This window comes from Cervus elaphus, chromosome 27 (genome assembly GCF_910594005.1).
Source record: "Cervus elaphus chromosome 27, mCerEla1.1, whole genome shotgun sequence".
NCBI classification, from domain to species: domain Eukaryota; kingdom Metazoa; phylum Chordata; class Mammalia; order Artiodactyla; family Cervidae; genus Cervus; species Cervus elaphus.
Window position 1 is genome coordinate 38531988 of NC_057841.1, and position 15313 is coordinate 38547300.

Below are 15313 nucleotides of genomic sequence, written 5' to 3' on the forward strand. Positions count from 1 at the left end.
GATTTAATAAATAAAAGATAGCTTCTTGTCTTCTTGGAGCTTACAGTTTGGGTGGTGGGACAGACCCAATGGCCATAGTGATATAGTGCAACAGGGACTAGAGTGAGAAATGATGCCATGGGGACCAGCAGGTGGGCACCCAACTCAGCTTACAGGGACATCTCGCAGGACATGTGTCTGAGGGGGACATGAAAGGAAAGAAGGAGGAGAAAGTCATGAGAAAAAGGTGGAGAAGAGGGAAAATGTGTTCCAGGCAAATGGACCCACACATGCAGGCCAGAGCCGAGAAGGCCTTTCCACGCTCATAAAAGCAGAGGAAATATCTGTACTTTAAAAACAAACAAACCCCCTTCCTTCGGATCTATTTGTATAACTAAAGATTCTAGACTTTTTTTTTCAGAAGTAAAAATGACAAATACCACATAGAGGTATTTCTTCAAACCTTTCTCATCTCTGTTTACTTTCGTGACATCACATAGTGCCGAGCCTTAAGGATACCGGTTAAATGACAGTTTGATTTCAAGCCTCTTCTTTATCTGAGTTCACTAGGAAAAGTTGTGGAGAAGTGAGTAATGACCTCAATAATCCAGTAAAGGAAGACAGCCAGGCTGAATTACCTAGGACATAAAACACCCTCCTTTTCCCCATTAGGTTTCCTCCCCCTCATCCCCCTGTCCAGCCTTCACCATGATTTAATAGCCTTTCTTAACACTTGCTCTGTTAATCCTGGGTGAGATTAACTCATTGCAACTGGATAAAATGGCCTGGTAATTTTCCATATTTCCACTGCCCAAGTTCATCAGTCAACACACTATGGAAACACACACAATTTTCCATGGAAAGAGGTTTAGAAGTGGACTCCATAAGCCTTGATTATATTATTTTTAATATGTTTTGCTGTTCTCATGGCTAGAACTGTAAAAATGCAGTTATGAAGAAGCAAGGAAGAGAGTCCTTTGGACTGCAAGGAGATCAAACCAGTCAATCCTAAAGGAAATCAACCCTGACTATTCATTGGAAGGATTGATGCTGAAGCTGAAGCTCCAATACTTTGGCCACCTGATGCGAAGAGCCAACTCACTGGAAAAGACCCTGACGCTGGGAAAGATTGAAGGCAAAAGGAGAAGGGGGAGGCAGAGGATGAGATGGTTAGATGGCATCATCGACTCAACAGACATAAGTTTGAGCAAACTCTGGGAGATAGTGAAGGACAGGGGAGCCTGGCGTGCTGTAGTCCATGGGGTTGCAAAGAGTTCAACACAACTTAGCAACTAAACAACAAGAAGGAAGAGAGAGATTTAGCCACTCTACTGGGCCCAACCTCAGAACAGGTGGCTCCGTTATATCATCTTTGCTCATCCCAAGCACCTCGAAGAATGGCACCATTACTGTCATTTTACAGGTAAAAATTCAGTAACACTAAGAGGTTACAATTCATACCCAGGTTACACAGCCACACAAGGACTCAGCGTAATTCCTGGCACGTCAATGAGCACTTAATAAACACTAGCAATTGCTCTTCAAATGGTGGACTCAAGAACTGAACAGGGACCATTCTCATTCCAGTACATTGTGGTCTCAGGAAACCACTAACTCCTGGGAGAACAGTGGGGGGAGTTACAAGTTGGAGGGAATTCACTTTGTCCCCAGGTCAAATTGATGGGGCAGGGAACAGAGACGGGAATGTGTGGAATTCTCCACTGTTAACCTGTCAGGGTGAAGATGAGCAGACCCCATGTCTGCCTCTCTCACTGAAACCAGACGACACGTCTGTTTCACGTGTCTCTGTGAGGCTTCCATGGCTGTTTTCTATAAAAGGGTTTACATAGTTTGTGATTCTGAATCAGGACACCTTCACCTGTGGTGTCTGGAATGCCCATGGGGGTGGGGAGAAGCAACCCACTTTATCTGTAAGTCTGGGGGATTTAGGCAAAAATCCTGCACCAATCTTAAACCAGACATGTTCAAAGAATGTCTGATAAGCCATAAAGCACAGCTGAGACAGTGGTACCATCTCTGTGGTTCATGTCTATAGCGCTGTGTTTTTCTGGAGCTAGATAAACAACAGTGACCACAGTAAATGTGCTGAAGAGAAAAAAAGGGAATTATAAGGCCAGTCCTCAGGTGACGTAAGCCATGTCTCTGGAGGTCTTATCCTCTGTCAACAGAGTTTTCCTGTGTGCTGACTCCAGGGTTTTTGTGGGGCCTCTTAGAGATAAGATGAAAAAAGGCAGAGGAAGAGGGAGTATCTGGAAATAAGTAGGAAAAAGCAACAAAGAGGGAAGAAAATTACAACTCATAAAAGGACCATGATTATGGTTGAAATGACTCAAGAGGAATTGCTCCTTCTCTCCTTTCGGATTCCACAGCTATAAGAAGCTCAAGACATAAAGATGGAGCTTCAGAGGTTTAAGTTTTGCATCTGAATTGTATTCATGAACTACTTCAAGCCTGCAAATGTACTTGTGTTTTCAGGTGTAAATGAATGAAGGGAAACTTGCTTTTTAGAAGGAAAAAGGAAGCAGTACTTACCTTTGTATCCCAAAATGGCTACTGTGATGGTAAGCAAGGCACACAAAATGTATAATAATATGATAGAAAGCTTCAGTGCCCAGTTATTTTTACATTTGGTACATTGTGTTCCTTCCTGAATACCTGTAAGAAAAGGCAAATCTTAACAACAGTAACCAAAAACACCATTTCAGAAGTAAATTTTTGCATTTTGGTTTAAATACTATAAGAATATAGTTTTCACATATGCCTTTCTATAGGTTGAGTGGTATTTTAAAATTAAACATACTCACTCCTTGAGCAACACATTTAACACAACTTAAATATTGCCATTGTGTTATTATAAACATATTTAATGACTTGAAAATAGCACAGACCTTTGTTTCATAGAACAGTTTCCAAATCACATTCCATTATGATAAGATCTCTATATGACAAAAGACTTAAAACACCCAAATCTACCTGTTTGAACCATTGTTGGACCAACAGTAATTCAAACACAACTAAGCAAAAAAAAAAAAAAAAAAAAGTGACTTTTCCCTTGACATTTGTTTCAGTGGTATGCTTGAGTTAATTCCTACTGCTTTCAAGAGTCACTTGTCAAATTTGTAGGAATTTGGGGAGCTGGTTGTTAAATTGTTGGCAGCTTGAAATCAACCCTGGAGGGACTATTTATACCATGGAAATTTGCAAACACTATACATGATGCCCTCACACATCCCAAATTGGTTTACCAGCATGCCACTGGCTATAATGTACTATATAACTTAATAATGTGCTATAATTTACTTTAGCAGAAAATATAGGTAATTTTAGGATTAAAATGTTCAATATATAGCCACTTTTGTACATTACACATATGCAGAAAACAGACAGCGACCCTTATTTAAGTTATCACAGTGATATGAATAACAACTAGGGAACAACCAGAAAAACCAGACATTTCTGATGAGAAGAGGTAAATTTTTATTGCTCACAGTTGAACTGTTTGAAAAACACTCTAAGTGGTAAACCACCATCATTTCTGCAAGGGACTCCAGAAACTAATGCATAAAAAGGGAACTTGCCATAGTTTTATTAGAAACACAGAAGACAAAGGCTCTGGACACTTTAATGAGAAAATCACATTGTAAGGCATGTCGGGAGAGTCCTCCTTGCCCTGACTGGTTTTCCTATGTGCATCTCACTAATAGCGTCCCCCAGGAGCAATAGCACATAAAGGACTGATCTCCTAGAATTGTGCTCAATAACTTTTGATGGATAAATTGTGAAGATTAAGCCACAGCCGAAGTTCCTACCCTTTGGTTTGTAATTTTACGCCTAGTGCCCTTCTACAGTGAAAAGAGTCCTTCAGCTGTGTTTAATGCAAAATGATGAGAGAAACAGCATAGAACAATGCCTCAAATTTAACTTCCAGGGTTTAACCAATCCCTCCAGTGTTCTGGGTTATACGCCCAAGGGGAGGGGGTTCAAGCACTCTGTTCCATGGCTTAGAGCAGTGATTCATGGCTTAGAGCAGTGTTTCTTTAATTTTCTTATTTCCATCCCTCAATACTACCACCATCCCATCCCACTGGATTCACTTGAAGGGCTCGTTAAAACACAGCCTTTCTAATTCAGGAAGTCTGAGAAGGTGCCTGAGAATCTGAATTTCCAACAAGTTCCCAGGGGCTGCGATGCTGCAGGTCTGGCCGCCGTGCATTAGAACAGTGCTTCTCAAAAAGTGCTCACAAATTATGTTGAAATGCAGATCTGATTCAGTAGGTCTAAGGCAGGAGCTAAGACTCTGCATTTCTAACTAGGTCTAGGAGATGCTTCACTGGAGGAACACATTTTGAGGTGCTAAGGTTTGTTTTAGGAGATGGTCGTGCTGGATCAACCTTTGGTTAACCAGTCCCTTGAAGGTGAACCTGTAAAGTCGGACTCACTGATCAAACAGACCTAGAGTTAACCAGCTTCTCAGTATCGTGTTTTTCTCGCTTCTTTTTCTCCTTTCCTTTCCATCCTCCTTCTTCCATTGCCACCTGGATGTTTCACTGCCCCCTCCTGTGTCCAAAACTGACATCGGTACCAGTCCTGCCAAACCAGATCTCCAACTTCCACCCAACTTACTTATTTCCATCCCTAAATACTACCACCAACCCAATCCTTCAGGTACTCACACTCAGACATCTTGAAGTCTTCTCTTAAAATTATTCTCTAACTCAATCAATGTTTTTAATCTTCCTACATATATTTTTGTCATGATCATCTCATCTACAGTTTATTGATGTTCACTTACTGGCAACCTGTCCCAGTATTCTTGCCTGGAGAATCCCATGGACAGAGGAGCCTGGTGGGCTACAGTCCATGGGGTCACAAAGAGTTAGACATAACTGAGCAACTAACACTTTCACTTTACTGCCTACATGGTGCCAGACTCTGATCTAGGGACTTCACATAACCACCCTTCAAGCAGAGAGCAAGAGCTGAAATGACATCCCACAGACATCATAGCTAGGATTTAAACCGGGGTCTGTCTGACTCCAAACGCCATGATATCTCCCCTACATCATGGTTCCAGTGTCTCTCTGCTTAAGCTTTCCTATCCATTTCCACAGCCCCAGTCCCTAGTGTGAGATCTTCTTATCTCAATGGAAGATTCCTCTTCCATTCCCACTGGAATCCAGCCTCACCCTGTAACAAAACACTGCTGACCTCATGAAGGTGCCAGAAAGAAAAAAAAAAAAAGAAAACTTTCAACGGTTCACTCTTAACTAAAGGATGAACACACACAAACATGTTCATCTGCTCTTAAACTCTCTGTAATCTTGAGAGTTTAAAATGAAACAAAGTCCCCTTATACCCAGGCTTCCCAGGCGGCACTCGTGGTAAAGAACGTGCCTGCCAATGCAGGAGATGTAAGAGATGTGGGTTCGATCCCTAGGTCAAGAAGATTCCCTAGAGAAGGGCATGGCAACCCACTCCATTATTCTTGCCTGGAGAATCCCATGGACAGTGGAGCATGGCAGGCTACAGTCCATAGGGTCCCAAAAAGTTGGACACAACTGAAATGACAGCACGCATGCAGAGTGAAAATATTTTTGGAATTGGGAGGGAAGAAGAACAGGTAGAAGGAAATCAACCCTGAATATTCATCAGAGGGACTGATGCTGAAGCTGATGCTCTAATACTTTAGCTACCTGATGCAGAGAGCTAACTTATTGGAAAAGACCCTGATGCTGGGAAAGATTGAAGGCAGAAGGAGAAGAGGGTGAAAGAGGATGAGATAGTTGGATGGCAACACCTATTCAATGGCCATGAACTCTCGCAGACTCCAGGAGATGGTGAGGGACAGGGAAGCCTGTCGTACTGCAGGCCATGGGGTTGTGAAGAATCAGACATGACTTGGCGACTGAACAACAGGTAGACCCACAGACTTGCTGAATCTCATGTTCAGAAAACAGTTAACACGCTTTGGTGGCAACTGTAAAACACAGGAGGAGAGTAGATCCCAGGCTGCTGTGGAAAGACTAGATGACACTTTTATGGCTGATGTGAGGTTTCATTCCTTTTGGGTTTTAGGACCCTGGGCGGGGGTGGGGGGGCGGTGGTCGGGGGTGAACTCTTCACATCTCTCCAGGGCTATTTCTTACATTCCATTAGAAGAGCCTCAGAAGATTTGGTCAGAGGGGAGATGACAGTAGATAATAGAATCTGGGGCTAGAGGGTTGCCTAGAGGTCGCCTGGTCAAGCATCGTCCTGTTACTGATGGGGAGAGTGAGGCCAGGTAAAGCAGAATCAGAAAGAATGCATCCTGATTCCTGGTGCAGGGGTCCTTCCCTCCCCTGACTGCCATGCCAGCCGGTGCTGGGTTTATCCCTGGACATCTTGGTCTGACAGCTCTGCTCCCAGACAGCTGTCACTGGCCCACACGCCGAAGAGCAGGGTCACTTCCTTGTGACATGCATTTCTCCTTGCTGACTCTATCAGCATTTAATCAACATCAGATGGCACCTCCCATCCCATTTGACACACTTTCTCTGTCTTGTTTTTTCTCCCTCCCAAGACTTATTTTTCATAAGAATTCTGTTTTATCTTTCCCTATCTGCCCTCCGCTGGGAGGACATCTGGCCAAACATACGGATGCCTACTACAAAGAGACCCTGCTGGCTCACGGAGCTGGGGGACCCCCTCCTCCTTGGACCTAGATGGTCACAGAAAACATTCAAGAGAGCTATCCCCCTGTTACCAGCCTTTGTAGTGTTTGTTTTCTTAGCATTACTTTCCAGAGATGGGGGACTTGATTCCCACTGCGAGGGGCGGGTAGGAAGGGCAGGGAAGGGATGGAGGCGAGCTGCAGAGAAGAGATTCTAGCTCAGGAAGTGAAACCTGTGTGCCCCTCACCACCGAGAGCCAGCTGATCACAGCCTGGCCCAAACAGCACATCTGCAATTCAGCAGCCCACAGACAGAATGTGTCTGCAGGATCCGTGCCCTCCCACAGGCTACCCGCCTTGCTCTAGCCCCACTGAACTCGATTCTAGGCTCCTGTTCTGAATGCATCTTGCAGTGTCCAAGGCTGTATTATACAAAAAACACTGGGGAAGCCAAAGGAAGTCAGAATCCCTCTGGCTAACTCCTTGGGTATTCTGTGGAAGTTCAGAATAGACTGACAATTTGATCCCCAGTCCACAAACTCCAAGTTCCCTGATTCACCCTTGTTTCCAACAACACATTTGTTTAAAGTAAGAAGATGGGGGTTGATGGGGCCGCCAACCAGGGGGTGGTTAGCTGGTTGGAGAGAATACATTGAAACGCTGCGGGAATGATGGTGCAGAAGGCCAGAAAAATTCACCAGCAAAGAGAATTTCTTTCTGCTGTGGTTCTCCATAAAGAGCCCTCCCAAGTTCTGTGGTCCCAGCCCCAATCCAGTCTGTTTTTCTAATCTTTTTGGAAAACAAGAGTCTCTTTCACTATCATATTTTTCGACCATCACCAAAGGAGGGCTCTCTGTTAACACGGATGCGTACTGATCAGCAAGTGGCCTTCCTTGCTACATGAAGGCTGGTGCCGTGGGCGAGTGTAGGGCACTTCCCAGCTGTCTTAATTACCATAGTGTCCAGAGCTCAGTGGTGTTGCCATAAAGATCATGTTACCACAGAGAAGCTTCAGAAAGCTGGTAGACGGCAAATTCAGAAAACCACAGGTTTTGATCTGAGTTTGTTTTTTTTTTTTTTTGATCTGAGTTTTGTAGTAAGCTTTTCATGTGGTTTTTTTATAGTTATTAATCTACTGCCTGGTGGCATATATTCCCATAAGCCCATGAGAATGATTTGGCCCTAACAGTAAAACTGATGATTCAAATTCATCCCTATGATTAAAATGCCCTGAAAAGCAACAAAACAGTAAGAGTGAACATTCTAGTTAGTTACTTGGATGTTGGGCAATATCGGTAGAATAGAAGTTAAGTCCATAAAACATTTTATCCCATGAATAATTAGTTTTTCCTTATTATAAAGACTATTTACTAAATGATGGGATATGGATTTAGCTAGCATTTTTTTAAAAATTATTAATGAGTATTTAGTTTCCAAAATACAAATCCCTGATGACCTTACTAGGGGCTTCCCTGGTGGCTCAGATGGTAAAGAATCCTCCTGCAATGCAGACCTGGATTCGACACTGGGTTGGGAAGATCTCCTAGAGAGGGGAATGGCAACCCCCACCAGTATTCTTGCCTGGAAAATTCCATGGACAGAGGAGTCTGGTGGGCTACAGTCCATGGGGTTGCAAAGAGAAGAAATGACTGAGCAAGCACATAGACACCTTACTATGCCAAGTTTCTTACACAATTCAGGGAATCATGATAACAGGAGGACAAGAATTAAAAACAAAATCACTTTCTGGGCAAAAGAAGTAAAAAGCCTCGCCACATCTCTATATTCATAAAGATGTATTCAAATCAGAAAAATAATTTAGAAGAGTTTTATGAATTTGAAATCTTCAGCATTCATCCTGAGCTTATATTAATATTCTACACATTTACTAAATGTATAGTTTCTTTCATTAACATTTTTCATGTATATGCATGGGGTTTCCCCATTGATTCAGCAGTAAAGAATCCCCCTGCAATGTAGGAGGCACAAGAGATGCTGGTTCGAACCCTGGGTCGGAAAGATCCCTTGGAGGAGGAAGTGGCTACCCACTCCAGTATTCTTAGTTGGAAAATCCCGTGGACAGAGGAGCCTGGTGGGCTATGGTTCATGGGATTGTAAAGAGCCGGATGTGACTGAAGTGACTGAGCACGCATATATGTATATAAAGGGCAGCCAGTTCTGTTTTGGTTTTAATGTAAAAGTTATGCTTGCATTATTTGTTTAAAATTTATAATGTATACCTTGTCTGCTAAAAAAAGAATTGTTAAAGCCAAAAGCCAGATAATGATGCCACTCAGAACATACAATGTCTGCCAGGATGTATAGTGTCTCAAAAGAATGCCATTACTTTCTCCTTGTAGTTTTATAATAAGAAATCCTTTATTATATGAACTGTAAACAAATGCCTTCAGTTCTGAGGAGAGGAATCCTCGCCCCGGGGGGCAGTTCATCCATCACGTCTCTTACATCTGCCCCTCGCCCTGGCCACTTCCTCCTGGCCCTCTTCCTATTCATTTCATTCTATGGGCATGGAGTTTATTGTCAACCCTCCTAATGATACACTTCAGCAGCCCTGACTACTTCATTATCAGCCCCACCAAACAATGTCCTTCTGTGATCAGGCATTCAATCTTTTAATTAAAAGGACGCATGAAAATTCGGCTCCAGCTTGGGCCATTAGACCCTGCTGTATAATTGAGCTGGATGCTTGAACTGCACAGGTATTTGGAGGAAAGCCATGAGATATTTGCTTAGTGGATGAGAGTTTGCTCTTGCAGCAAACGTGAAGAGGAATTGCTAAGGATGGTGGCCAGTCTAGAGAACCTGATGTGTGCCACGTACCCCTGCCCAGCCACTTTGTTGTTGAATCGTGTCCGACTCTGTGACCCCATGGACTGTAGCCTGCCAGGCTCCTCTGTCCATGGGACTCTCCAGGCAAGAATACTGGAGTGGGTTGCTATTTCCTCCTACAGGGGATCTTCTTGATCCCTGGATCGAACCCTCAGCTCCTGCATTGGGAGGCAGATTCTTTTACCACTGAGCCACCAGGGAAGCCACACCCTTTAATAACCTTGCCAAGTAGGACTTCTGACCCCAATTTATAGATTTTTAGGGAAGTGGGGGTCAGTGAGGTTGAGTACCTAAGCCAGTGAGTGGCTGAGCTGGGAGCTAAACCCAAATGATCACAGGTTTCTCCTCCAAGGTTGCTGACTTCCAGAGGTGAAAGCAGAACAAAGCCAAGTGAAGTATGCCTAAAGAGAGAAATCAGAGGAGGCAAACAGGTTACACTGTGGGGTGTTCTGTTGAAACCCAGGGCTATAGAAACATCCTTTCAAGTGCTGAGAGATGAGCCTTTCTCAGAAATGAAGAAACAGGGAATGAGATGGTTGGATGGCATCACCGACTCAATGGACATGAGTCTGAGCAAACTCTGGGAGATAGTGAAGGACAGGAAGCCTGGCATGCTGCAGTCCATGGGGTCACAAAGAGTCGGACACAACTTAGCGACTGAACAGCAACAACAAAAATGAGCAGGAAAACTTTTCTCCAACAAGTTAACCATTACAGGCCTAAGGTTTCTACAGACTGTAATTTCTCTTCCTATTCTGTGGTGACATACTTGAGCAGAAAGTTTATTCCACTCTAAATAAATCCTCATCATCTCTTGGAGGGGTCAGGACTGGCTTGGAGGTTTGGCTGGTAAGGTCTGTTGGCCCCTCAGAGGAATCGTCCCCCAGTGGTGGTGAAATTTCTGGAATGGAGTGGCCTGGGAAGAGATGATAATTTTATTTTATTTTTTAAATATCTTTATTTATCTATTTGTCTGTCCTGGGCCTTAGTTGCAGCACATAGGATCTTTAGTTATAGCATGCAGCATGTTCAGTCAACTCTTAGCTGTGGCATATGGAATCTAGTTCCCCGACCAGGGATCGAACCTGGGTCCCCTACATTGGGAGCACAGAGTCTTAGCCACTGGATCACCAGGGAAGTCCCTGAGAAGGTAGATTTATACTCAGTAATTTCAAGGTAAACTATGAGGCATGCAGAGCCTTGAGCTTGAAACCAAAACAAGTTGGCTGCCTCTGTTGAGTTTTCTTCTGAAGTTCTAGTTCACTGAAATAGAAGCCTTAAAAGTCAATGGCTAACCCATCTATGGACCCAAATAGTTGCTGGTGGTTCAAGGCGGCAGGAGTTGGGTGAGATACGTTAGTGGAAAGGAAGGAAGTGAAATAAGCCTTTATTAAGTGGTAATAAAAAGTTAATGTATCAAGGGGGTTTCCCTGGTGGCTCCGTGGTAAAGAATCTGCCTGCCAATGCAGGAGACACAGGTTCAATCCCTGGTCCAGGAAGGTGCCACATGCTGTGGAGCAACTAAGCTTGTGTGCCACAAGCACTGAGCATGTGCTCTGAAGCCTGGGAGCCGCAACTACTGAAGCCCGTGCGCCCTACAGCCTGCGCTCCACAACAATAGAGGCCCGCGCACCACAGTGAAGACTAGCCACCACTCATTGCAACTAGAGAAAAGCCTGCAAAGCAATGAAGACCCTGCACAGCCAAAAAATAAAATAAATACAATGATTAAAAAATTAATATATAGTCTCTTAACCCCCTCCTTTGGAAAAAACCTACTTGGAGTACTTCAGAAAAATCCAATTCTTTTTACAAATACCAGCTTGACCCCGTGGCTCAGAAATCCACTGCCACACTAACGGCTCCAGGTGGTTCGGAGTAGATCTTAAGATGCTCACTGCTAGCATCCTCTGACCATGCAGGTCCTCAGAACTTCACAGTCCAGAGGAGGTCAGTGGTTGACTCAGCCAGCATCCATCTTACTAGTGGGGGAATTGCAGCCCAGTGAACTTGACCGCCCTCCCAGGCTGGCCCTGGCTTCAAGACTCAGGTCTCTGAATTCTCCGCCTAAGTTCTTTAAATCCCAAAACACAGCCCACCATACTTCTTTCTTACTATATTGTATTTATTCAAGAAAAAAGGATGCAGCATCTAGTCTGTACCACATACTGGATATCATGGTGAACAAAACAGATGACAATCTCTGTCCTTATAGAACTTACACGAGAGTGGGAGGATATTTTAACAACACGGCTGTTGTTGTTTAGTTGCTAAATCGTGTCTGACTCTTTTGTGACCCCATGGACCGTAGTCCACCAGGCTCCTCTGTCCATGGGATTTCCCAGGCAAGAATACTGGAGTGGGCTGCCATTTCCTTCACCAGGGAAAGCAAGAAATGGACAGAGGGCGTGTGGACAGCAGGTGGACGGCAGCGGAAGCAGGTGGTCAGAGAAGGCTTCGGGGAGGAAGATCTGAGCACGAGCTGGAAGGAGCATGGGGTGTCTGGGCTGGGTGCTCACAGCGCGCCCTCAGGGTCTGCCTGTTTCCTTTCCACATCCTAAGATTGGCCCTCCTTCTCCCTGGAACACTCTTCTCTTACCAAATGCCTTCTTTTAAAGAAAACGTTCCTCACAAGTTTCCTCCTGGAGGAATCCTCTCCTAGTAAGCCTCCCTCAAGCCCTGAACCCCCTCGGTTCTTCTGAAAGTCACATGATGTAAATCTATTAGGTTCATTCGTGTGGTTTTCAAATAATTCAAATGCCATCACCTTGGCTACCACCCTGGTGTGTGTGTGTGTTAGTTGCTGAGTCGAATCCGGCTCTTTGCGACCCCATGGACTGTAGCCCACGAGCCTCATCTGTCTATGGAATTTTCCAGGCAAGAATACTGGAGTGGATTGCCATGTCCTCCTCCAGGGGATCTTCCCCACCCAGGGATAGAGCCCGGGTCTCTCACCTTGCAGGCAGATTCCGGTGGTCTGAACCAGCAGGGAAGCCCACCACCCTGGCAGGGGAATGCAATTGTTCTGGAGGGCTGCTTTTGCATTTCTCTGAACAAACCAAATGCCTCCTGTACCCCCTACATGCCCTGCAGGTTCACAAACATAAGCCTGGAGCATAGAGCCCACCATGGACACACGTGCTGTCACCCCTCAGCCGGCCCCAGTCTCACTTGACTGGCAATAGCGCCACGTACAAGGCTTTCACAGCCTTCTCCCCCACTTTGTGGCCAGCTTCCTGCGTGACAAGGAACACGCCGAGCTCGGTGTCCCAGAGGCCAGGGTGTAGACATCCTGGGAAAGGCATTCAGTTAAGGGTCAAAATACAGACACATAGGACACCTTCCAACCAAATAAGCAGGAACCCTGGGCTCCAGAGCAAGCATTTTCTTTTCACCCCTGGAGGGGAGGGCAGTGCAGTGGGATTTACTAACTAAAGAAATGCAGATCTATACACCCTTCTGGGTTGCAAGGCTGTGTCTGGCATCCCTCAGCTCTCACAGAACTAAACCCGCCAGAACAGAGGTGAGAAAGCAAACTCACAGCCCAACACTTGCCTTGAGCATGCTTGCTTTTACAGTGTCATTTGGGGGCAGCTGAGCTGAGCGGGTAAGCCTCATTTAATGATAGGGTGTTCGTTGTTTATCACTGAAGCAGTGTTGGGGCATGTGGAAATTATGCTTCAGAGCAGGTGCTGGAAAAAAATAAAAAAGACAATCCATGTTTCTCTCACAGACCTACTTGATTCTTTTTTTCAAACCAACAAAACGACTGCTTTGATGAAGAAGAAAAAAAAAAAAAAGGACCTCGGTGTTGGTGAAAATACCAATCAGCCTGACACACACTCTTCATTTCTGTGTGAATATGTGTTTTCCACTTCCTTCAAGTGAAGACGAGAGCTGAGGACACCTGAATTAAGGGAAAAGTGAGCCAAGACAGACAGACAGATTTTTACTGTCGGCGTTTTAAAGGAATTATCTGTTCTGTGAGGAAGGCAATCTCTGTTCAGAACCTTGAAGAGAAGTTGATCGATTCGAAATGACCCAGATGCAGGGGGACGGGGGAAAACTGGTGAAAAATAAGTAATGAGAAAAATGGGAAGGATCTATTGTACAGACCACGGGATGAGTCGTGAGGGGGGTGTGGTCCCCAGATTTGGTGAAGAGCATCTGTTCACCAGCTTGGTATTCACAATTGTGATTAAAACTGGACAAAGGACATAAAGAGGAAGAAATCTTTGTATGGGGCATTCAGCCCTGGGTGTAGAAGTCAAAGGAATGAAACTGGAAAATAAAAGTGGAAAGTCACTACACTAGAAAGTCAGAAGGCATGCAACCAATTACACGTAAATGTAAAGTAAGTGGAAAAGTACATGCTTATTAACATTGCCATGCCTTTGTAAACAGTTCATAAATGAGTGTTAAATTTAGAAATCTGTTTAAAACTGAAACAACTAGATGAAGAGATGGATAAGAACATGTATGTATATGTATACACACATATACACCCATGGACAGAGGAACCTGGGGGGCTACAGTCCATGGGGTCGCAAAGGGTGGGACACGACAGAGTGACTGAGTAGGCGCACACACACAGTGACTTTCTTCAGACAGTAGAGATGCTTTTTAAAAAGTATTTCCAAAGCGAAAATCAAATTCATGACTTCCCATCATTTCTCAGGGCTGTGCTGGAGCCAGCTTACCCCAACTGCATATATCTCCTCACATGTTACAGATGGCTCAAGAGTAAAGAAACCGCCTGCCAATGCTGGAGACACGGGTTCAAGCCCTGGGTCAGGAAGATCCCCTGGAGGAGGAAAAGGCAGCCCACTCCAGTATTCTTGCCTGGAGAATTCCATGGACAGAGGAGCCTGGTGGGCTGTATGTAGTCCATGGGGTCGCAGAGCTGGACACAACTGAGAGCCTGAGCACACCTAACATTATGTTCAAAGACTTCAGCAGGCAGCTTGAGGTTCACCACACTGGGAGTATTTACACCACAGAAAGTCAGCAAATGCTACAAATCAGAGCTTCTGCCTCCTGCAGAACTGGTTGCTAAAGTTGGCTAGCAGGCCCTTTAACCTGGTGCAACAGATCCACATCATTTAAACAAGTCAAACCACTGTTCTGTCTTTAGAATCCCATGAGAAGTTCAGGATCACTGACCCCGTCAAGCTGGACATGGTGGAGCCTGTCCTGGCCCATTGTTGCCTCTCTCCTTCAAGGGAGTAGAGATGGTATACACGCTCCTATTAGGGGTTTGTGCACATTAGAAGTTTTGAATTTAAAACTTGTGTGGAACGTTCATAAATTACCAATTCATAGTATCAGTGGGATGAGAGAGCCCTAGATTCTCAGTGAAACTGACACTATTTATTTTAGGGTTCAACTCTCACACATCTGTTAATTTCATACCACCAGCACAGGTTTGACTTAACTCTGACGAGCCCCCTGAAAACAAATTTCTTTCTCACGTGAAGGAAGGGATTCCAAATGACAGCCCTCAGTCTGGAAGATATTCTCTTGGCCTGCTAACATCATTCAGGAATTAAAACCCCACCTGCTAGGAAGGAAAAAATCCAAGAGTCCAAAGGAGCATGAAACCTCTGTACATTCCTGAGATGCAAAAATGTATTAAACAGAGATAAATGGATCCAGAAAGAGGAAGACATTATAAACACACCAGCTGAACCCCTCAGCATGGAGGCAGGATGCCTTTTGAACTTGACCTCCTACAGCAGAGAATTGCAAAGTTTGGTCGAGACCACATCAGCTCTGGTCCATTTATTCAACTTTATATACAATTTCATACAGTAT

The 15313-nt window shown here is 44.5% G+C and overlaps 1 protein-coding gene across 1 annotated transcript in view; it reads right to left on the bottom strand.

Annotated features, from left to right (window-relative positions):
* Window positions 1-15313, bottom strand: part of COLEC12 (collectin subfamily member 12) — a 183031-nt gene that overhangs the window by 38528 nt on the left and 129190 nt on the right. Inside the window, exon 3 of the mRNA XM_043888929.1 lies at window positions 2533-2655. Coding sequence (XP_043744864.1) covers window positions 2533-2655 — 123 coding nt within the window. The remainder of the gene's footprint in view (window positions 1-2532; window positions 2656-15313) is intronic.